Below are 24,563 nucleotides of genomic sequence, written 5' to 3'. Positions count from 1 at the left end.
GGTGTAACATGAAAGAGGCATCATGGCATGCTTTGGGTCTGTGAAGAGTTGTATGTAATTTGTAGCTGTGTGAAATCACTCGTCTAGCTGCTGTTGACTGAATTATACGGTGATCCAGAAATCTCTAGCTGTATTTCTGAGGCATGGCTGGTAAGATATACTACTTCTCATGCTGCTTTCTGCTCCAGCGTTGTTCCTGCTGTCTCTGGACAACGAGGGTGGAGGAGCATCCATCGAGCACTTCCCCTCCTGAGAGTGCAAGATTTGAATCAGTGAGCAATGGCATTAATATAAAAACTCAAGGGTGTGGAAGTCTGGTTTTTTGGCTATTTTTGTTGGGAGAAAAAGCTTGCGCTTTTTTGTCTGAAACAAAGATCCTTTGCAAATATGCTTTTAAAACTGCAAGCTCTACTGATAGTGGCCTGCCTGCATCACTTTGCTTTCTTCTGTGAGACATTTGTGGCAGAAATAGTGGTGCTAAGGATATGACAGGTATTTTGTGTAGCTTGGCTGCTGTAAGGAGGTCCTCCCACCTCTACTGGGTTTAGTGCTTTGCGTGGCGTTTCCCAGCAGGAGTCTTGTGTGTGCATATTCTAAGCGTGCCTGGCAAAAGGCATCTGAAATGACAAGGATGCAGAGGGACCGGAGGGTGCCAAGGACTGCTGCCAGCATAGGCTGGCACAAGTCTCACCTGGGCAGAAGAGCATTGGAGAGACTTGGGCCTCCACAGACAGGGGAAGAGGTGCAGCAGTGTGGCCTCATAGTGCAACAGCAGCGTGTCTGACTCCAGATGAGAAAGTTGTGTGGTCAAGTCACACTGGGGACAGGGAGGACCCTCCCCCAAGGCTGGGAGGCGCTTTGGGCACTGGCCAGTGTGCTCAGAGGACACATAAGGATGTTCAGCTTCTTTCTGGGATTAATGTTGTACCATTTGAAAAAGACCTATATGGCAGCTCCTTGGGGTTTCAGAAAAATCAAGACTGCAACATTTGTGTCTGTCACATTTAGATTATTGTCTTGGACTCAATTTTTACTCATGCAATAAAGTTTGTGGTGGTTGTTGTTGTTTTTCCCCTGTTGCACTTTTGCTCCTGGTAAGGACAGCATAAATTTGTTTTGTTTACTTTTGTTCTTATATGTAGGACAGGTTCTTATGTGTACCACAGATGCTGAGCTTATCTCAACAGAAGAAAACCAGGAGTGTGCTACAGTGCATAAATGCCACCAGAAGCACTTTGTCCTTGTCCTGGAACAGAGAAAGAAAAAAGTGTTTAGTTGCTGTAACGCCACTGACTCCAGATCTCATGGTGGTATTTTGAATCATGCTGAAGCTATAGTTTCTCTGCCATTTTTCTTTTCTCTCTCTACTTCCAAGCCACTCCACAGCTTCATCAAGAGGGAGATAAAATGTATCAGAGAAGGGCAGAGACAATTCTGGTAAGACTTCAGACCTTACTCGTTCTTCAGAGATAAATACAGTTTAAGGATTTCTCAAATTTCATTTCACTCCCTGTGCTGGCTCTGGCTGGGATGGAGCTAACTTTCTTGATAGCAGCCCAGATGGTGCTGTGTTTGATTTGTGACCAAAACAGTGTTGATAGCAGTGTTTTAGCTGTCACTGAATGGTGCTTGCACAGCATCAAGGTCTTCTCTGTTTCTCACCCTGCCCCCCCCAGCAAATAGGCTGGGGATGGGCAAGAGGGCAAGAAGAGAAACAGCCAGGACAGCTGACCCATACTGACCAAAGGGACATGCTGGACCATGTAGCATCATGCTCAGCAATAAAAATGGGCTGGGGAGAGGCAGTTTCTTCCAAATTAGCTGTTGCTCAGAGACAGCTGGGCATCAGCCTGCTGGTGGGAGGTGCCAAGTGATTGCTTTTGCATCACTTATTTTTGCTGGTTTTCTTCACTTACTAAACTGACTTTATCTCAGCCCATGGGGGTTTTTCTCCTTACTTTCACGTGTCTGATTCTCTCTCCTATCCTGCTGGGGAGGGAGCAAGTGAGCACCTGGGTGGGGGCTTTACTCCTGGCTGGGCTTAAGCCACCACACTCCCTCTCTCCCATCTTACTCTCCAGTATCAGCAACTCCTTGATGAACACAATGATCCTGTAGTTATTAAGTATTCTGCCCCAGGTGTGGAGGGAAGTGCAGGAGAGAGGGAGATGATGCAGGGCTCTTTCTGCATCTCTGCAAGAAAAGTCCAATAAAAAATGGCTTAATAAAATAACCATCTTAATAGGAGAGAATAAAAAGAGGAATACAGATAGGTAGTAAACCTTATATCCCTTCTGATGCTGGGCACCATGCATTGGTTCAGCACTGGACGGAGCCTGCATGGATTCTCCCATGGCATGCTGTGCAGATCCTGTCTGTGGAGACATTCCTCGTTTTTGGTCCTTCAAGCTATTACTGGTCCCACAAGCTATTACAGGTGAGGATGCGCAAGTGCGCAGCGAGTGGTGCTGTGCAGGAGCTGTCTGCAGGCTCCTCTGCTGCAACCAGCTGCCTGAGGTGCCCCTGCAGCCATGGGACACAACATCATACAAGAGCATGTAGGGAAGAAATGGTTGTAGTCAGCTGTACCCATTTGGCAGAAGAACCGCCCGTGGGTTAAGCAATCCCAGTTCAATTTCTTGCCTGTGAGATACCTTGTTTGTTTACTTCTTCACTCACCTGAACTTTGCCTGTGGTTTCAAAGCTGTAAGGGTTTGAAGAAGGGTTTGTATATTTCTGCCAGCTGTCAGGCTGATTCCTGCTTCTCTGATATGTTTGGTTTGGGGCTTTTTCTTCATTTGTCTGTGGAGATGGTAGCAGTCAAAGTACAGAGAGGAATTCAGTCAGCTCAGCCTGTGTGGTCCTGGTTCCTGCTCCTCAGTGCAGAGCATGCCACCACTGCCCAGAGATGGGCTTGTAGACCAGGTCCTCCTTGGAAGCACAGAAGGAGCTCCTTTGTGTGCTAGTGGGTGCTCCACCCATGCTTATACTTACTGTTTTGACCAGTGCAGAATGAGAAAGAAAAAGGTGGGGAAGATGTGCAATAAAACGCTCTCTGCCCTTAACACTAGCTTGATTCTGTCCATCAGTTGCAGAACCAAGGGCTCACCAGTGTTTCAAGGAGCCAGTAGGTAGCTTCTGCCACCAGTTGCTGTAGGATTGCTCTAGAAAATCAGAAGTGGAGAGGACTGCTGATTCAGTGATAATGCCTCTTGGTAGGACAGGGCAATTTCAGTGTACTTAAGACCACTTACTCGTTTTGTGAACAGTACAGTGAATACTTTCTTTTAATCTCACTGTGACTATAGTTGTAGAATGAGGTATAATGTGATAACTGAAGAAAATTTGGCTACTGTAGAAATTAGTATAATCTTTATGACAACCTTTATTGTGCAATGTGTTCAAGGAGTGACTTAGAGCTTATCTGCACTGTGTCTTTAGCCTACATCTTGCAGTGACTTCCTATGCTTGCTTCAGTGCAACAGCATTTCTTTAATGTAGACTATAAAATAATTTAAATACTCATCTTTCAAAGTTAATTGACAGAAAAACAGACTGGTTGGAAGACTTGCAGCAATCTTCTATTTTTGCTACTGCAGTAACTACAAGTGAAGCACCAGCAGCCCCCATCCTCCTGCAGAAACCTGCAAAGAAGTAGCTAAGTCTTTGGTTTTGAAACTGGTCCAACTTGAGTGGTTGATTTCTGTGTCCTATTTGCCCCCGTGTCCTTCTTCTGGACATATGGCTACCTGGAGCTAATTGCAGAAACAGGCCTCTGTTTACTTTTCTGATTCAGTAGATCTATTTGCAAAACAAAACTTGACATAATAATTTTTACCACTTCTACCAGTGTTAAAATCCCTTTGAAAACATCCCATGTCTGTTCGTCACTTTCAGATTGCTTAAACCACATCCAAAGATGCCATAGGAACATTTATTAACAGGTATAATGTCTATCAGATTTCTTAATCTGGAATAAATCAAAGTTGTTGTTATGACTGGAGGTTTAGAGACTATGCTGTCACCAAAATATCAGCTGCTAGGAGCCAGTTTGTTATTAGGTGGCTAGAGATGCTCACATACTCAATTCTCTTACAGCAGTTGATATATAAAGATTAATATTAGTCTTCAAAGACCTGGTGTGAAACATACTGCCTCTTTCTGTTTTCTGAATAGGTAATGCAGTTCTAAGAAATTGAGATTTTTTTTTAAAGGGGGAATTTTGTCAGTCTGTGTGGAAAAATAAATGCACCTGTTCTTTTTTTCCTCACTCAAAAATGGAGGATTGGTGTCTGGCAGGGAAGCAGTACTATTTCTATGTCAGGCTCTGCTTTTACACCAAGGACACAGTCCTTTGAGCTCCCTCTTAGTTACTAACTGCCAGACAAAGAACATTAGCTTGATGTAAAGCCTCACTGGGCTGAGTGTTCTCATCTGGCTGCACTCAGACCTGCAGGTTGCAGAACTTTTCCTTGATGAGACAAGACTCTCTTCAATCACCTGTTACCTCCTAGGCTTTAGATAAGTTTGCTCTAGGGGATTCTCTTGCTGGAGTCCTGCTGGGTCTATTGTGGTTGGATGTTCTATGTGCTGGAGTGAACATTATGCTGGAGTCAGCAGACCAGCTTAGGATGGCACCACTGCCAAAGAAAGTCACCCCTGACTGCTGAGAATATTCTAAGACCTGAACGGTCCCTCCCTGGTGCTGGCATAAGCTTTTGTGCAGCTGCTCAGCCTGCAGAGTTCAAGCCAACCTGTCATTTCTCCCCCCACCCAGTGTCTGGCATCATTAGTTATATTATCTTACATCAGTGGATTAACTCCTAAACAACTAGGACATTTTGCAGTGACCAAAACTGAACTACATTCACACAGCAACATACTGTAATTCAGCAATTTTACCCTGGCAGTTTCAAGTAAGAGTAATAGGCGGTTGCCTATTTCCAGTTGAGTACTTTAGAATCTTAATATTGTACACGATTTGTTATCACATAGATCTAAAAGTGCAATTATTCCGCAAGCTAATCTGGGTAACGGGTTTCAACCCAGGCAGTTTCTTCTGTGTAGGTAACCATTACTTCAAAATATCTATTTTCTCAAGATATTTGTTCAATATTTTCCCCAAACAGTTGTATTCACATGAACAAAAGTTGGTTTCCTATTCTGGACCACTCTTATTTTCAGCCTGAGGCTTGTTTAGACCTCTGTGCTAAAGGAAATATAATATGGCAAGGGCTCCCAAGAAAAAATTGGAAAGAAGTCAGCATAACTGCATGATAATGACACTGCAGATGTGAAACATGGAATCTGAGCGATTAAGTAATATGTTTTATATTATTCAGTTTTTATATAATTTGATTGTTATACTCTCTCTGAATTAGATGCTCTGAAATCAAGAACTTCAGGCTCCTCATAAAAAAATCAGACTTAAATAATTCCTCTGTGCATTTTAAACTTTGACAATCAAACTTTCAGGTCAGTGGAATGAAGTAGAGCTTTGTTTGAATAACAGAGCTACTGCTTCCCTGTGTGAGAGTCCTAACATTATCACTTGTCATCGCACCTAGAGTGTTTTGGATGTTTGTGTGATGATACCCAAGAAATACACTCTGCAGCAATGCAGAGGTTCATGTGTGTGTATGTTTGTACACTGCAAAAACTTGCCAGGTGGCAAAAATGGTTGCAGTTGAGTAAGGTGCTCCTATGAAGGAAGTAAACAAAATGCTTCAAAAGCCCTAAACCAAACATTTATTTGTATTATTAGTTCAGCTCCTTTGCGTTCAAGACTCAAAACAAACATTTACAGTTGCTGATATACCACACAAAATAACACATCATTCGGTTGCAGGAAAAGCCATCTAATTTCTCAACTGTTGGAGCAGCAGGAGCACATACAAGGAAGGAGACATATCGCGGAGAGTATTATGGGGAGCCCGAGGAACAAACTTCGCTGACAGTTGGACAGGCACTTGTGAGGTGAAATGGATGACCTGTTCTTCTTAGTGTAGCTACTCTGTTTCCCCAAAAATAAACCCCAGCGTGAATATAAGCCCAACTCAAAAAATAAGCCCTAGTTACAATCCATTTAAAAAGTCAATTCAAATAATGTCCAGGCAGCTATACATGTAAAAAAGTAATAAGTTTTGGAGCAAAAATTAATATACGACCCTGTCTAATTTTGGGGGAAACAGGGTAGTTTGGCACCACCTCAAGCAGCCATTTGAGGATGCAGTGTCCATGCTGCCAAGCTCCTCTAGCATCTGTGTGCAGCACTTGCACTTCTCTGCTGGCCCAGCACAAGCACCAGTAAAGACTTGCTGATCATTTTGGGTGGAAGATGTGCATTCTGTCTCCCTTTGCCACATTTTTCATTGCCATTTGGGGTAATAACTCCCTCTTGTAAGGAAGATGTGCCGCTTTCAGTTGTGTTGTCTGCAGTCAAGGAGGGACTGCAATTTTGAGACTCACTGAAATGTAATTTTCTTGAAGCGTGACCGAGCGCCTCGTAACTCTTAGGAAGAAGTCGGAGGGAAGGGAACAAGATCTGAGACCGCACTTAAAAGCGAGTGGAAAAGGGTCCGCAGGTATTCCAGACGCTGCCTCTTTTTCGAGGGCGCCGAGCATCCTCCGCCCCCCGGAGGCGAGGGGCGGCCCGGGTCGCGTTCCCTATGCGTACCTAGGCAGCAATGCCCCAGGCAGCGGCGGCAGGGCCGGCACTGCCCGCGGGCAGCCTGCCATGTGACACGGCGCCGGCAGCGCCTGGTCCTCGGGGCTTGGCAGAGCAACGGGCGGGCTCCGCAAGCCCGGCAGCCGAGCTCGCGGCCGCTGCTTCCCCGCCGGAGGGGCTGGCCGTCCCGCCGCTGCTGCTGCTTCCACCCCCGCTGGCTTCAGTGGGGTCGCGCGCGCGCTGGCTCCCGGCGCCGCGCGAGCGGAATCGGCGGGGCGGCCCCGCCGCTCATTGGCGGAGGCGCAGCCGGTCATCGTGGCGTCACGAGCCGCCCCGGCCCGCCGCTGCCGTCAGCCCGACTCCCCAGTCGCGGAGCGGCGGCGGGCGGAGGGGAATGGCGGCGGCCGGAGCTTCGGAAGGAGGTGGGGCGGGGTTGGGTGGCGGGCGCGGCGGTTGCGGGCGGGCGGGCGGACGGACGGACGGACAGACAGACAGACAGACGCACGCGCGCGTGTTCGCGCGGCTCTGGATGAGCGAGGCGCGGAAGGGAACGGGCGGGCGCGGGCAGGTGAGGGCGGCCCCCTCAGAGAAGCGACCCGGCAGCTGTGGGGGGCGGGCGGCGGTACCCGCTGTCGGAGTGGGCGTGTGTCCGTGCCCTCTCTGCCCCCGCACCTCGGCCCGGCTCACCGCCCGGTGCCTCCGGCCGCTGGCAGGAGGTCTCCTCAGCGGGGGAGCTGCCGCCCCTGGCCCGTGCCTGAGTCAGGGATCCCCCTGGGAGAGCCTATGTGAGGGCGGCAGCGAGGCGCCGTGTCGGAGCGGCGCAGCGGGGGCGGTCCCCGGCCCGTCCGTAGCAGGGCGGGGGTCTGGGTGTTCTGATGCCCGGTGGCCGGCCGGGAACTGGGAGAACAGCCCGAGCAGCCCGCGGCCGAGCCGGGCTCACTTCCCGTCCCGTTCCCCAGGTGCTGGCTCCGCGAGAGAGGGCACAGGCACGGTGCCGCATCCCGCCCAGGAACCCGTGCGAGGCTGAAGCCGGGCTTGGCTGGAGAGCCGCAGCGGAAAGCATCGCTCAGCCTGACTGCCGCCGCCGCAGCCGCCGCGCTTCCCCCCGCCATGGAAGCGGCCGGCCTGGAGTGGCTGGTGGTCCCCACGCAGCAGCTGGTGTCGTGGGGCGCGGCGGGGGCCATGGTGTTCGGCGGCGTGGTGCCCTACATCCCGCAGTACAGAGACATCCGCCGGACACAGAACGCAGAGGGCTTCTCCACCTACGTCTGCCTGGTGTTACTGGTTGCCAACATTTTGCGAATACTCTTTTGGTAAGTTGGTTTGTATGTGTCTGCGCGGTTCTAAAGGTTCTTGCTTGATGGTTGTAAAGCTTTGATTTGGAATATTTGAGGCAATAGAGAGTTTTACATAGTTTCCCCCCCACTCTTGAAGATCAAAATCCTGTCTTCCCATAGGCAGGTGAATCTGCATTGAGGAAAATGGGCTGGGGTCAGGAGTGCTGTCTGCCCAATCTGTTTATCAGTGCTCTGATGTTCCAAGATGCAACTTTTTAACTTGTTGGTAAAAAAAAGAGATTTATTCTAAGTCAGGTATTTTCTCTTGTTGACTATCTTTTACATTTCTTTTGCCTCTCTAGCTCCATTCTCAGAGTGAAGGCCCTGGTCCTGCATGCTTATTCTAGCATCTAGTTGGTCTTAGTGTCATTTAGACACTTGACGTATATTCTTGTGTTTTCCTGGTATATCAACTGGCTTCAGAGGGAGTTCACTTCTAGAGCTCTATGCACAACTACAGATAAAAATATTCATTCTTTGATAATTAGGCAAAGGGTGGGCTGCCTTTAAAAGCAAATTGTTTTTCTTTTCAGTACCACTTTCAATACTTAAAAGCAGGTTTGTTTACATATTTAGCTCTTGTGCTGCTGGACGAAGAAACTGTTATTAGGGTGTGATTTCTGTGAAGTCATTTTATTAACTTCTATTCCTCCTTACTTTTTATAATATAGGTGCCACAACACTGGAAATGTACTTGAGAAAGCGAAGGTGAAATAGTCTGGGAAATTATTGCAACTGAGAACAATTGTTCTAAGAATATTTTAGTTACAAAATACTGTTTTATAGTCCACAAAGAACTGATAGGTAACAGGCTACATCCTTTTGTTGATTTCCTGTTTATTTTTAAAGCTCCTCTGACTATTTAAACATAGGAAGTTTCCTGGATTCTTCTACAGCAATACATAACCTGTAAGTGCTGTGCTGGGAATGGAGAAAACAGGGTACCCTCTCTTGGGACCACAGCTGGCAGTCAAACTGAGGAGCTATCAGAGCTACTTGTTGCGTTGGATCTATGTTTTCCTGAGAAGTGGGTGGAGCAAGCAGAGAACAGAAGTGAAGTAGAGGAACTGGCAGGGGGAGGAGAAAAAAAAAGCCTGAGCTGACAGTTAGAGAAATAGGAGTTGACTGATTTTTTGTTTCACTGGAGGTAGTTGGCATATACAAATGATTTGCACCTGAGTGGAAGTGCTGACAGTTTTTAGTTAGCCCAGGCAAGTGCATCTGTTAAATGAGACTTGGACTATAAAATAACTAAAAGATCTTTATTTTGAATTGATTTTAAGTATACCTAGTTAAGATATGTGTGAAAGAATAAATAGTATGACTCATACAAAGTTATAATTATGTCAATGTTAAAAGATTTGTCAACACTTCAAAAGGGAGGGAATGCAGTTATGTTGATAAGATCATGTGATTTTTTTACTGGGATTATTTTAGCTGCATAATATTAGTAGCATCACTCCCTGAGACGTACTAGCTCTGTGTGGGCTCTGTTCACCTTGGAGCTCAGGGATGGCATGGAATGGGTTTGCACAGTCTGTGCATAGGTGTGTCTGGCTGCAGGGGAGGTTAAGGCATGCTGCTGGCCTGTGGTACAGCCACTGCTATGGGGAAATATTGCAGGCATGAGCCTGCAGAAACCTTTCTGTCTGTACTTAGAATGAATTGTCTCTTTCTAGTTCTAGCTAAACTAACTGAACTAAAATACAGAAAGGAAGACTTAAATAGTGATAATTAAGTGTTCCCTGAGAGAGAATATTTTACTTCTCTGCTTATAAAGATTAGGCATCCCTGGTAGTTCATTATATACACCTGTAAGACATGAAAGCTGTATTGAGGGTGGATTTTATACTTGGGCATAAGACAGCAGAACAAGAGCTGCTGATTTCTGTGGATGCGTTTGAGATGCATTAATAGAGCAGCTTGGCAACTCAGTATTTGCGCTGGTTGTTTAATGTCACCTATGACTGATACATTATATGGGACGCAGTGTTCTAGATAATTGGACATAAAAAGCAGAATTGTTTTAATTTTGTATGTAATAGTAATTGGAGGGAATTAGGTGTTTTTTGTTGATTTTGTTTTAAATTTATTACGTATTTTGATCAGTTCTTGCACCAGAACAGAACTGTTCCTACAGTAGTTTTGGTTATAATTTTTCCCCAATCTGACTTTCAGAGTACCACTTGAAAAGGTTACTCTTTCTTCCCTTTAGCAAACTAGTCTAGACCTTAATCCATCTCTCTTATGAAAACTTCACTGACACATAGCTGGTGTTTTCAATTTGTTAATTTGTTTTACTTTCTCTTCATGACTCTTGATTATGAAGTGTGTGATTTGTGCCAGATTCATCCCTCCTGACTTCCCCTCTACCCTGATCCAAACATAAGTACTTAAAGTGGTTGACCTTAAAAACTTTCGAGTTCTAATAGTGTTACATTTCAGGACTTAATTCTTAGAATGGCTCATTTTTGGTGTTGTGTGGTTTTTAACTTCAAACGCATTTCAGTAATTAGTTTCTGTTGTTACTTCCACATTTTCCTGGTATTTCATGTGTTCTTGAATTTGAGGTTCACAGAGTGGAATGTTACCTATTTCAGATGCATAGATAACAGGCACAGAGAGTTCCTGCCTTTTATGACACGTTTTCTCTGTATTTTCGCTCTTTAGTAATGCTGGGCTTTCTGTATCTCTGTTGTTCATAGCAGACCGAGTCCCACCTTCCCTCTGTGGCTCTACTATACTTTATTCACCCCAACTGTGGGGGCGATTCCCTCATTTCGTATTTGTGAATTGGCAGATTCCAATTGTTTCTGGAGCTGTGCTTCGTTATCTCAGAGGTTTGTGGTTGGGGATTTTGTGTGTGTGTGTGTGTGTGTGTAACCTCTGATTTTGCAGTGAGTGAAGTTTGTCCTTTTGTCTCCCTTCTATTTACTTCCAAATCTTCTTGGCATGTTTTATGTGTCAATAGAGTTGCAGCTGGTGTATTGCACTGTGACAGTAGCCAATGAACAAAATACTGCTGAGATCAAGGATAACAACCCTGTTCCCAATTATCTGTTTTCACAATTTCTCTTCTTCCGATTAGACTGTCTCCAATGGTAAACTGTCTTTTAAAGTGGACTCATGCAATGCCTCTCCTTGTATTCCTCTTACCTAATCCCTTAGTTTCAGGGTGTGCTCAAGGAACGTCTGTTTGCTAGTGATGACAGTAATACATTATCCATTAAGTCATTTTTCATGTTTCTCTGTTTCACAGTATCTCAAGATGTCATCTTTAAAGAGATATTTCTACTTTCAGTTTTGTGTTTGGCCTTGCTCTGTTCCAACAATGAGTTATATGCCAGAATTTTGTGGAAAAGCAGTGAGAGAAGACTGGTCTACAAGAATGGAGGCTGCATATGAATAGCAGTGGGCATGATTCCACTTTGTGCACACATGGCTTTTGTTTAGGAAAAAGAAAGAAGTTTGACTGTGCAAACTTGTGCTTCTGTGTGTGAAGTTTTTGGCCCTTTTAAAGAGGATTCTGGAAAAAAAAATGTAGACAGTCTGTGCTATCAGCATTGCACAATGGAGTCTCCATTTACCGATATGAAAAGTAGATTTTGTGCTGTGACTACACTTGATATCAATTTAGCATTATTTTTAGTGATAATTTAGTTTTTATTTTGGCCAATGTGGCTTCTGCATGTGATTTATGATTGGTATCAGCTGCTCCTTTGTTCTAGTCATTCTGCCATTGCCAGTACTGCTACTCCTGTTCTCCTAGGTCATTGTTTCTTGCCCTTCACTCTGTTCAACTTTTGGACTGGTCAGCCCAGAGAAGGTCTGCACTGTGGGTAAAGAGGAAGAGGCAGTTCAACACGCAATGCCTTTGTAACTCTGGTATATATGAAGATGCATGGGATGTTCCAAAAAATCTGATGTAAATTTTCTTCCCTCAGAATTTTCCATAATACACTTGATTACCATTTTTATTCTCTAATTTTACTGTACTTGCTTGAATTAACTCAGATTTCCTGTTCAAGACTCGTTAAAATATTCAAGAGATACCTCGAGTCTTATTGATGCTTGAGCTTTGAGGTTAAGCTGGTTAAGCTGTCCTAGGCTGTTCTGAGGTTGTGGGCCAGCTTCAGAATGCACTGTGGCACTTGACCTCAGTTGTGACCAAGGTGGACGTATCTGTTTGGTTCATGTGGCCTACACTCTGCCAGCTGATGGGCTTTGCATTGTCAAGATCAAAAACAGGAACAAGAAGGTGGGAGAGACTTGTGTAATCAGTTGGGGGTGGAGGATGTGGAAAAACTTACTTGTGAGTTTTCTCTCTTCCCTCTTTTTTTTTTTTTTTTTAAAAAAAAAAACCTAAACAACAAACCAGAGCTTATGGTGAGATAAATTATGATTTCCTTTAATATTAAAATCAGAATATATAGCTAGAGGAAAGAGAACTGCAGATTTTTTTAGAAGTCTGCAGTAGGCATTTTTATTTGTATCTTGAGTAAGTTCAGCCAAAAGTACTTATGGCCCCTGCTATTCTGAGAGGTTTTTTGACTTCTTTTTTCACTTTTGCAATCCATAAAATGTTTTTGCAGTAGTATAATATGGTTTGTATATTTTCTGGGAAGACAATATTATTTCCAGGGGTTTTGAGATGCAATTCTGTGGGCCACTGGCCTAAACTGCATACAGCAACAGCATAGAAATCCAAACAAGAAAAAATAAACCAGTCCTGTTTTGGAGTTGTTCTCATACAGCAGTTACCTTCCGACAAACTGGAAAAAGGTTCTGATGGTTAGGGAAAAGATGAAAACTATGGAGTGTTGTTTTTGAGCAAAGGTAGCCTTCTATCCATTCCATATCAGTTCACCTGGAGCTAAGTGGGTTCTGAAAACGGTCACGTCAGTAGGACTGGGAGCTCTCTGTGATGGAGTCGGTGGAATACGCTCCCTGTTATGAGTAGGGGGTTACAGAGACAAGTGTGCAGCGGGAAGTAATTTATAGGAAAATGTTGGACTTGATGTTGTCTGGGGTGGATTCCTACGTGTTTGTTTGTTTTGCTCTAACACCTACTATGCTCCTTGTGAATCAGGTCCCTGCTGTCAGATGTTGCTTTGGCTTCAGGTAGTGGGCCAGTGGTATCTGTTTGTAGGACTTCTGTGGGAAGAAGAAAATTGTGTTTTAAGACTTCTGTTACTAAAATGAGTCTTGCCAGCTTTCACCATATGGAGAAGGTGGGATGGTGCTATAAACCAAGCTGACATGCTCTGAAAAGATTGTGTTACGTATGGCCTGCTAGTAGAATCTTGCTCAGATATTGAGAGCAGAAATGTTACACAATTCCTCCTCCTTTTTATAAATGCTAGACAGCAAGGACAAAATGCTGTGCTCTTTTGTACAAAAAGTGAAGTAGGATTTTGTATGTCCAAGTGAGAAGTTTGTTTTGGGTACTTCATAAAGTCCTGGAAGTTAATGTACAAAACAGAAACTCTCATATCAAGAGATCTTGTTGTAAAACTAGTTTGTTTCTTTTTCTTCCTGCTGATTAAATGCTGTGGTTGTATGGGCTGTTCTTCAAGACAGCTGCTATGCTGTTACCCTGGGCTATCTCATGGCCCTGGTGGTGTGTGCAGTATCCTGCATGCTTTCCATCTTGCCTAGAATCTGTAAAAATGTGGAAAAGCTGACCCAGAGCCATGAGGCCTGTTGGAATTTTGGTGTTTTCCACTCTTGCAGTGAGTGGAGCTGCCTCTGTGAGCTGAGGCTGTGCCCCATCAGGCCTGCCTGTGTTGGGGCAGAGGACAGACCAGAGGCCCTGCCCCAGATTGGGCACAGCCTTGGGACAGCAGCCAGTGGGTGGAAACTGAAATGGTATCTGCAAAAGAAGCCCAAACTAGAGTGGACAAAAAAAGGTTTGCTCTTTTCCTAAGACGTCTCTGAAAAGAATCTGGTTGCTGTTGGTACAACCGGATCACCATCATCCTGACCGCGCTGCTTCCTCCTACACTCCCACAATTGGCATTTGCTGTTTTAAGTAGGCTCAGGACTGGAATAGCAGGATTATTGCAACAGGACTGAGTCGTACCGATGGAATTAGTTGGTTTTCTTAATGCCTAGTTAGTCTCTGCTCTAGCACTTCTCTTGTCTTCATTACCTCAAATCATTCTAAGGCTGTTTAAATACTAATAAAATGTAAGCCCCTCCCCCACTTTCTTTGCATATTTAACTACTACAGGGAAAAAAAAGAGAGATCCTTTGGTTTTATAGTATTAAGCAAACAGTGAAAAATTCTTTGTGTCTTTGTAGTCTGACATATGAGATCTGAGTTCCCTAAATACTGCAAATATGGTGGTTGTTCACTTTATGTCACATAACCTTGTAGTTGTGGGGTGAAAATGGTGACTCCCTCATCTCCAGGACTTGAGAGCATCATCAAATCATAGAATGATTTGGGTTGGAAGAGACCTTAACGATCATATTTTTCCAACCCCCTTGCCATGGGCAGGGACACCTTCCACTAGACCAGGTTGCTCAAAGCCCCATCCAACCTGGCCTTGAACACTTCCAGGGATGGGGCGTCCACAGCTTCTCTGGGCAGTCTGTTCCAGTGCCTCACCACCCTCATGGCGAATAATTTCTTCCTTATATCTAACTTAAATCTACTCTCAGTTTAAAGCCATTACCTCTTGTGCTATCACTACATGCCCCTGTAAAAAGTTCCTCTCTAGATTTCTTGCAGGTCCCCTTTAGGTACTGGAAGGCTGCTGAAGGTCTCCCCAGAGTCTTCTCTTGCCAGGCTGAATGACCTCAACTCTCTCACCCTGTCTTCATAAAAGGGATGCTCCAGCCCTCTGATCATCTTCAAGGCCCTTCTCTGGACACACTCCAACAAGTCCATGTCCTTATTATGTTAGAGGCCTCAGTGCTGGACTCCAGGTGTGCTCTCCTGAGAGTGGAGGAGAGGAGCAGAATCACCTCCCTTGACCTGCTGGTCACGCTTCTTTTGGTGCAGCCCAGGATATGGTTGGCTTTCTGGGCTGCAAGCACACATTACTAGATCATACTGAGCTTCTCATCAACCAACACCCCCAAGTCTCTCTCCTCAGACCTCCTGTTAAACTGTTCTCTTCTCAGCCTGTCTTTGTGCTTGGGATTGCCCCGACCCATGTGCAGGACCTTGCACTTGTTGAACTTCATGAGGTTTTCACGGGTGCACCTCTCCAGCCTGTCAAGGTATCTGTCTCTGGATGGTGCGTCAACTGCACCACATAGCTTGGTGCTATTTGCAAACTTGCTGAGAGTGCACTCAGTCCCACTGTTCGTGTCACTGACAAAGATGTTACACAGTGCCGGTCCCAGTACTGACCTCTGAGGAATGCAGAGCAACTGAGTAACTTCAAAGTTATTATTTTCTGTGAGCCTGTTGGAGTATCCTAATGCTTTTCATCTTTCTCTCATAATTTAATGTTCCTCCCCTTGCAGCTCCTTCTTTGGCAAAGATAGGAATAACATCTGCAAGGCAGAAAGTAAACAGAACACGGAACAGCACACTGTCCCTGCAGGGCTTGCATCTTGCAGTGCTCCTAGCTCAAGATGGCTTGAAGAGTCTTAAATTGGATCCGTGTTGCTGTGGCAGGCCCCAATATCAGAGTGAAGTTGAGTAAGCAGCTTGGAGTGGTGTTTTTTTCTATGATCCTGAGAAAAATGATTGTTCTGGCTTTACTTTTAAAGCTTCGAGAACCTCACAGTGGTCCTTAACACTGGTATTCCCTACAGTCTTGTTGTCCAGGTAGTGTGGGTATAGGGCATGGCCTGTTTACTCTGCTTATTGGTCTCCATGAGAGCTGTTTGATTTCTTGTAGATGTGACTTAGCTTAGAAGGTTTTGTTGCTTGTGAGACTCGATTTGGTGACTGGTGTTTGAGGAGATGTATTTCACATGAGTATGTTTTGTTGTGTAACCTTTATTGTCTTTGGCTGTTGTGCATTGTTTGAAGTCCCTGTAATTTTTTTTTTTAAATTTACAGTTTAGCTCACTTGTATGTTGTGAATTTTGTTTTACTCCTCCCCCTGTCCCGGCTCCCATTTTTTAAGGGGTAGAGGATCTGCAGCAATGTTTCAGGTCTTGTTTCCAGTAAGGCTATGGTGATGGCAAATTATTCATATCAGGCAACAGGTGGCCATGCTTATGTGTGTTTGTAGTAGGTCGATGTTTATACCACAAGCAATACTTTTGTGAGGTGCCCATTACTGAATGGCAAATAACCTCATCAGCAGGGAGAAAATAACATTTGTCATGGATGGAGTGATGCACTTCATTTTCAGGAAAGAAGCAGCAATATGTTTATTGGTAACAATGTGACAGTGGTTTAACAAGATTCAATAGTGAAGTATGCTGGATTATTTACTGCACAGGAGACAGGGTCAGACAAGACTGTTAGGGAGACTCTTCCATTGAGTCACAACTTTCAGAATGGGCCCCCTTGCTTTCTAAACTCCTTCTCGGAGAAGAGTCTAGGTGCAGCTAGATCTGAACTTAGCCTCAGACTTGGTCAGTAGTTTATGTCTGAAGGATTATATATGCACAATTAATCCTTAATATCACTTGGCTAAGATTACAAAGTTTCAGTGCACTTATTCCCAATTCACTTACCAATTATCTGATGTGATAAGGATTCTCTAAACCTCAAGGGGTAACCTTGAGAAGTGTCCCTACTCAAGGGATAGCTCGGCATGCAGTGTGTTGCCATGGAGGAGAACTCAGTGGGCTCTGGGCTGTCCAGTATTTGTGGAGTAAGAAGATTGACTCAGTCATATTTGCATACTGACTGCAGATATAATTCCTTCCAAATTTGTCTTGAGTCAGGCTGGGGCCAGCCCTGTGGCCAGGTGGGCACATTACCATAGATTAGCCTTTGGCTATTGTGTTGTTATCTGTCTCCCTCAATCCACCTTGAGTTGATTCAGCCATCAACACCAGATGCACCCATCCTGGGCACCAGTGGTGATCATCATTTGATCTGGCTTATGGGAAAAGGTCAGGTTGAAAAGGAGAGGGAGGAAGTCAAGAGGGGAAGTGGGGAGCACACCACTGCAACCTTGCAATGACCTTTGCTGGATTTCGCATCATAATAGCTTCTAGTTTATTGTGCTGCTAGCTCAGCCCCTCTTAAATGGATTACTATATTTCTACATGCAAATGTATTTGTAATTGAAGATGTTTTTTCTAAGCCTGATGTAAACAGTTTTAACTGCTCTGTAATTCTAAGTAGGTCTTTCCAATTTTCTTTTTTTTTTCTTTTTTTTTTTTTTTTTCTCATTCCCTGAATAAGAGACAAATATAGCAGTGGTGAATTCCAGTAGTTCAGGGGAACTTAGCCACAGTCATCGACACAAGCTGAAAGCTTTGGGATCATGGGCACAGGCCGGGCTCAACTTCTGTTATTCTCTCCTGCATTTTTTCCTAGTGCAGTGAAAATCTTACCCAGAGCACGCTCCACATGTGACTACAGTTGTGTTCTGTATTTCCTTCCTCATAGTATCCTCCAGATTTATTCCAATAATGGTTCTCATGTGGCCCACCACAAATACATCAACAGTAGAAAGAAGAGGTGGGACTAAGGTACACAGAACTGCTGTTCTTCCAGTAGCTACTGGTGGTGTCTTTGGCAGTGGTGTGGAGGCTCAAGGCGTTGTCGTACTTTTCCTTAGCTGAATGCTGTTAGGTAGGAAATACTTTGTCATTTTCATTGGTGTCGCTGTTTGGCTGTTCTGCACAGGAAGATTTCCAAGGAAGCTAGTCAAGTACTTTCCAGTTTCTCTGGTGTTCTTTATTAATTGATTTATAACAAAAAAAAATATCTCTGGTGAAATGGCTATAGTGGAAATTCAGAGTTGCGTGAGAGAGTGTGATGGTGAACCTAGTTGTTTTTTACTAACACAGAACTCTCCCATGAAAGTAGCCCAAGCATAAGAAATCACATTTTGCCAGGGTGCTATAAAAGAGGAACTGTCAAGAAGAGGGTTATGGTGCCATACCTGTGAGGCTGAGGTCTCTAGTAATATGATGTGCTCAGGGAGTGGCCTTAGTAACTGTGCTATGAGGAAATTTAGAAAGCCTGTGTGCCTCATGGTGCAGGCTGAAGGAGCTGGGGAGCATAGCAATATGTTTCAGCAAGCCACTTCCTCAGCATCTCTATCTTCAAGACATAAAACCTGGCAGAACTGAGCACAGAGTGCATCCTTCCTATTATAAATCTAATATGCTTTGAGGGCTGCATATTAAAAGCTTCCACCCTTGTGTATGGTGAGGATTGCTGAACTTTCATCAGGTAATGCAGGAAGAGCTTGGGGCATCACTAGTCTTTACCAAAGGGTCTGATTTTCCTGTGGCAGAAGCTTATGCAATCACATAGGAGTAAGCTCTTCAGTCAAGACTGACCAAAAGCTGAGCTCACGTCTCTGTGTTAAGTGCAGGAAGGGCTCAGTAGTCCCCACCAAGCATCATCTATGAGCAATCAGAAATTAAATGGGGGGGTGGGCAGGAGAGGACAAGTTATGTATGTTTGGTTACCACATCTTTGGGACTTTTTACTTCCCCATACCTTGGTCCAAATTAGATACAAATTGATGAATTGATTGGTGTGTTCTGTGGACCTGGTCTTTCTACTCAAGAAGTCTAGAGGCAGAGAAGTCAAACAAAGCATCACACCTTTTTTCCCCCCACTCCGTCCCTTGTAGGAAGATGTTATATTAAAACTAGCAAGCTTATGTCTTTGGGTATTTATTTCTTTATAGGGCAAATGCTATTGTTTTTATGGCTTCACCTTAAAAATGAAAAATTGAGAGAGGTAAGTTTTGCACAGAGGTCCTTGTGAAATCTACAGAGTGTGTACCTGGAGAGGGCACATAACTGGTATTAATGCAACAAAGCTCTCTGGTCTCTCTACTGCCTTTACAGCTCAATGAATCTGCTTCTCCTTTCAAAATAATAGGTTTACTGCTGGATTTGAAAACAAAGACTTAAGCTTCTGGTTTCAGAATTTCTGGGATCAGTTGACAGGAATGTTGTAATAAGGTCCTCCGATACTCCCATAAGGGGATTATGACTGAGCTACTGGATATGCATCTAGATTTGGCTGGTGACTTTCTCTTCCTCAGCCTTTCATTCCTGCTACTGTTAGGGTTTCCTTTTTCAGATGCTTAGATAGGATCGAAAATGAAAATAACTGAGTATAACACTTGTAATCTTTGAGATGTTTTATGTATTTTCTTTTCCTTTTTTTTAGGTTTGGAAGGCGTTTTGAATCCCCTCTTTTGTGGCAAAGTATTATCATGATCATTACTATGCTACTGATGCTGAAACTGTGCACTGAAGTACGTGTGTCCAACGAACTAAATATAAAACGCCGCTCTTTTGCAGGTTAGTGACAGGAACTGGCTTTTGCAGGATAAATCTTTTTGAAAGTGTGGTGCACTGTATTTTGGACAGAAGTTCTGTCTGAATTACAATCCAGTATCTTAATAATTCAGTGGTGCACTTCCTGAACTTTTTTCTTCAAATTGCTTTTTTTACAGATAAATATATATAGCTGTAATTTTATTTCAAATGGATCTTGGCTCAGTCTAGAAATGGGAGTTCTCCTTAGTATTTTACACCATGGCCTGAATATAGAGCTGGCTGTTATGCCGTTGTGGTAGCCTAGATTTTTTTTTTTTTTTTTTTTTAAGATCTTTGCCAAAATAAGAAGTTATTTTCTTCAGTTGTGCTTTCTACCAAGTTTTTAGATATGATCATATGCCATTATCTAAAATTTTATTTTGCAATTGCAGACACTTGATTTTGTACATAACTTATTTTCTAGTTTCTAAGTTACTGGCTGTCAAAATGGCAGGTGCTGTCATATCGTAGTTGCAAAACAATGTCTTTTTTATACTATTTCCTTAGGCTTTAATGTGGGATTAGTTGGGATTTATGAGAATTTTCACTTACTTTTGACTTTAGTTAATTGTTAATTTTTAGGCATTGATGATTTCAGTTAGGGACGGAGTATTATTCTTTATTTAATGAAACATTCAAGCTTTGTTGAAAGTCCTTGCTTTTTTTCCCGGATAAGAAATGTGAGAGGAATATTTTTTGTTTCTCTGTGTTGACTTTGACTTAAAACATTTTATGTTACAGCTTGTTACCAACAGGAACAGAATTAACACTGTCAGCTTTTCATCAGTTGTTTTGCCAATATGGGCATATAATTTATTCTCTCCATCTGTTCTCTTCCCTCACTCCATAATAATTGAGAGTTTGATCCAGTTCCAGATGTCCACAGCCATCACTAGAAGGCAGCAGCTACTGGCTGTGCAGTAGGGTAATTTATCTAATAGCTAAGAAGCTACTTCCGTTCCCGCTCACTGTGGAGTGTAGTGTGAAACTACTCAGGTAAGTGAATTCATATGGAAGAGGAGCTGTACTCCAGTCCAAAAACCACAAACTGCTATGTTAACAAGGGTTAATAGTCTGGCAGGATGAATGACTTAAAAACTGCTTTCAGCTAGATTTAGCAGCAGTTGAAATCCAGGAAGCATTTTGGGAGGGGAATTTCTCCCCCCTTTGCTCTCTATGCTAGTGCTTTGTGAAGTGGCAGAAAGGTTTCTCTGTTTGCTTTTTCTGAGAGAAAATTATCCTTTTGCATATTTACACGTGCACTCTTCCAGGCTTCTTCAGTAACCTTTGGACAAAAAGGGAGGCTATTCAGTTCGGTATATAGCCCTCTTTAAACAACTCTCCCTGGAAGACATACAGTCTCCTAAAGGATAATTAGTTTTTCCCTTACCAGGTAATGGAAACTCCTTAAGGGTGCGTTGTGTCATTGGGTCAGTTTTCCTGAAACTCACTTTGTCATGTGTTTAATTAGCTAGAGAGACTGACTTTTACCTACATGTGGACCTTAATTATTTGTTTCCATCAAAAGGCTTGCATTCTCCCACAAACTTTGAGAACAGCTAAAATATTTTTCTTATCTGTAGCTGATTTTTAGTAAGGTCAACTGTAGTGCGATGGCTCAGAATAAACATAAATGCATACAAAGCTCCTTCCAGGCGAGGCAGAAAGATAGGAGATCGGTTTGCATTTCAAGCATAATATGAGTAGGAGTGAGATCAGTGTTTCTAATCCTACTCCTAATCTTATCTCTTAAGTTTTATGGTGACCTAGGGAAACTGATAAATCTTTATACTTACTTTCTTTCCTCATAGCTTACTGGGGCAGTGAGAAGCTGTGTTTGAAATCAGTGTTTTTGATTAACCTTGCAGAATCCTGAAGAGAAGGTGCACAATTTCTATATGGTAATAGAATTTATTATTTTTCACATGGCTGGTCTTCAATTTAAGCACTTTTATTCTTTAGTTTGTATCCTCCCTCTGAATGCTTCTGCAAAATAATCTAAAATATTTAGGAAGTGAATAAAATAGAATATTTCAGGAGGAGTTCGCTGTTTTATTGTATTACTGTTAAATGCAGTATTTACCCCTCAGTCACATTAGTGTATGTTTACCAGTTTGTTTTAAATTATGTGAAAGTTGCCTTTTTCTCTTTTGTTTCTCACAGATGAGGTCCCTGAAGTAATGACTGCTTAAAATCTGCTTAAAATTTCTCAAAGCATTAAGGAGCAGTCTCTCTTTATCCTAAGAAGGTTGTTCTATATTCTGTAGTCTGTTTTGTGGTGCTACTGGGTTAAAATACACATCAGTAGTAATTCAGAACATTGACATAAAGCCATGCAGTCGAAATACTTGTACTTTAATTTATGTGCTACATCATAGCATGAAAAATATTCTCCCTAGACTCTTTCTAGTAATGTTTGATTATTTCTTGTAGGCTTTATAAGAAAACTTACTAGGAAAACTTGCATAATTTTAATTTTTTCTCTCAGCTACTTCTCAGTTATGGAGGTCTTTTAGTCCTGTAAAATGAAAGTAAGTTGAAAGTGGAGAAGCACATCTTGTGCTGCTTCTGCATTCTGACTTATTATTCTAGATACCTAAACTTTATCCTTCAATTACATGTACTGATTGAAGACAGAGTAACTCTTCTATATATCCGACTGTTTTATTAATTTTTACACTTAAAAATATCCTGTTTTTAAATGTTTTCAAGTGGTAAAAAACAAACAAACAAAACCACAGACAAAAACAACCCCAACCAACCAACAAAAAACAGGCACATAAGAAAACAACAAATACCCTAAACTTGATTTTAAAACTTCTAATGATAGGACAGTTCTCACTCCTGCATAGGAATACTTTGAAAGCTATGTGAAGAGTCTTCAGATGAAATCAGCAGGCACAAATGAAACCTTCTTGTCTGTTATCCTTTATTTAACACCACTTAAATTGCATCTTGACTGCTGTAATGCAAAACTCCTGGTTTCATTGTTGTGGTAACAATAGCACTCTATTTATTGCTGACTTTAAAATTGTTGTCTGTGGTGTTGGCTCAGTACAGTTGGCTCAAGGTTCAGTGGTAGTTTCTTTTGTTGTAATTGTTTTTGTTCAAAGCGCTGTAGTATTTCTGAGGCATGATGGTCCTACCATGCTAGAGAGCGAAATACTGGAAAGCAAAATGTACATGTGCCATGTATTGACTTGAGAATCAAGAGAAGACTGAAGCAAGGTGTTTGCAGATACAGGCAGCTAAAAACATGTGGTCACTCTTGAAAATGTTGGCAGGCCAGAGCAGTCTCTTCATATTCTTGGAGCAACAGACACTCTATGAGGAACCCTCTTTTTCTTTCCCCAAATAAGCCTTCCACCTCTCTCCAACAAAGATTCATTGTCAATTATGCCCAAGGCAATGTGGCAGATTTTGAACACCATGAGTGTATGAACTACAATGAAATCCGGTGGACAGCATTTGTTAAAAATGGGCTCTTAGACCTCTCTTCTTATTACAGTACAGCCCAGGCTCCTTAAGTAGAACACGGGCTCTTGGGTTTTTTACATGAAGAAGATTTCCTCTGGTCATTCATCCCATTTTGTCTTCCTTCCAACTGCTGGTTGTCTTAACCTGCTTTGTAACTTGTATCTCATTATAGCACTCTGGTCCCTTGAAGAGCTCTGTTTTTGGCACTGGAAAGCAATCTTGTGTAATATGTGATTTTCAACTGGGTGAGGTAGGCTAGAGTAAAAAAATTCTTCATGCGTAATGGTTGCAAATGGGGTCTACTCTGCCCTTACCAGCACGATTGGCTTAAGCTCTGGCTTTTTGAAACTGTTTTAGAACAGCATTTTCTGCAGGAGGCAAAGGCAACTGTATTGTCTTAGCTGATTATACACATATATCTAAACACTCAGTGTTGCTAAGGTAACAACTTGTTTTCTCTGATCATGAAAAGTATATAAAGTAAGAGTTAAGCTTTCTGTTTCACTGTTTTTAAGTTTTAATTTTCTCCCCTTAGGTACATGGCTGTCAGATTGTGCATTGAGACTGTTCTGGGACTTTCTACTGCTCAACTCCATCTTAACATCATGGGGTGTGAGCCTTCTAGAAAGCATGGAGACTAAAATTTCTGGCATGTTTTGGCTATTATTTTTTATAAGCAAAAGGTACTAACTGATTAAACTGTAACTAAGAGACGTACTGTTGCATTTAATCATACGAGTCTGTTTGTCTTTCCCTCCCTTTTTTTTCTCCTCAACTGTTTTTTATGTAGCTGCAGATAGTAAGGATGAAGAAATCAAAGCACCTCCCAAGAGATCCTATCTGGGTATGTACTATACAAACCCATTCTGTATGAAGTTGTTTTCTCAACTACATATTTCATGCTTTGCTACTTTTTGTAACCATTTTTAGAAATGATTGCATGATCATTTCTATAGAGAATGTTTGTGTTACCTTTTCTTGACATACTAAAACCTGGTGCAATTTTTTTTAATTTTCCCTTCCCCAATTTTAACTTTCATAGAGGAAAAGATGCTTTCATCTCTGTTTCAGAAATAATTTTTTTGAAAACAATTGAATTCACTGCATTGTGTATCTCAATGATATCTTCCTTTTTCCTTCCCCAAGCTAGACAAGCAAAATATTTCATGGTACAGCAATCCATCTCTTCAGACTCATATTCCTCCTCTTCTAGCCCTGACTGTGGAAGAAACTATGAAAAATACAGGAGTGCCTTTCAACATTGTTCAGAATGCTAGATAAGAAATTTCCCACAACACTTGATGTTCAAGCATAATGCCTGCATCCTTGTGAAATTTTTGGCTTGTTCCTTTCTTTCATCAAAGAAGCCTCAAAATTGTTATTTGGGGATTAGTAACACTTAAGGTGAGAGCTTCCAGTCTTCAGTTTCAGAGTTGGAATCCATTCTTTAATTTGCCGATGGAAGAGGAAATATTAGGTGCAAACCAGCTTTTCAGTATTTTCAACTCTTAGTATTTTGGAAAGACAGTTTTAGTCAAATCATGGTAATTTTATTTTAAATTAGTTGGGATATTGCATTAAAGAAATTTAACTGATTAGAGACACAAGTTCCTTCAAGTCAACTTTTAGACTCATTTTAATTGAAC

General features: G+C 42.6%; 1 protein-coding gene across 2 annotated transcripts in view; it reads left to right on the top strand.

Annotated features, from left to right (window-relative positions):
- Nucleotides 1-7,777: 7,777 nt before the first annotated feature.
- SLC66A2 (solute carrier family 66 member 2) overlaps nt 7,778-24,563 on the top strand; it is a gene marked incomplete at both ends in the record, with an annotated part of 61,007 nt that continues 44,221 nt past the window's right edge. The window contains 3 exons of one of the 2 annotated variants that reach the window (XM_080340600.1): nt 7,778-7,980; nt 19,289-19,422; nt 23,708-23,761. In XM_080340600.1, coding sequence (XP_080196726.1) covers nt 7,778-7,980; nt 19,289-19,422; nt 23,708-23,761 — 391 coding nt within the window. The remainder of the gene's footprint in view (nt 7,981-19,288; nt 19,423-23,707; nt 23,762-24,563) is intronic. The other variant, XM_080340601.1, reaches the window with a different exon arrangement.

Source organism: Nesoenas mayeri (genome assembly GCF_963082525.1).
Source record: "Nesoenas mayeri genome assembly, chromosome: 2".
NCBI lineage: Eukaryota > Metazoa > Chordata > Aves > Columbiformes > Columbidae > Nesoenas > Nesoenas mayeri.
This window is presented reverse-complemented; position numbering and strand designations above follow the sequence as displayed.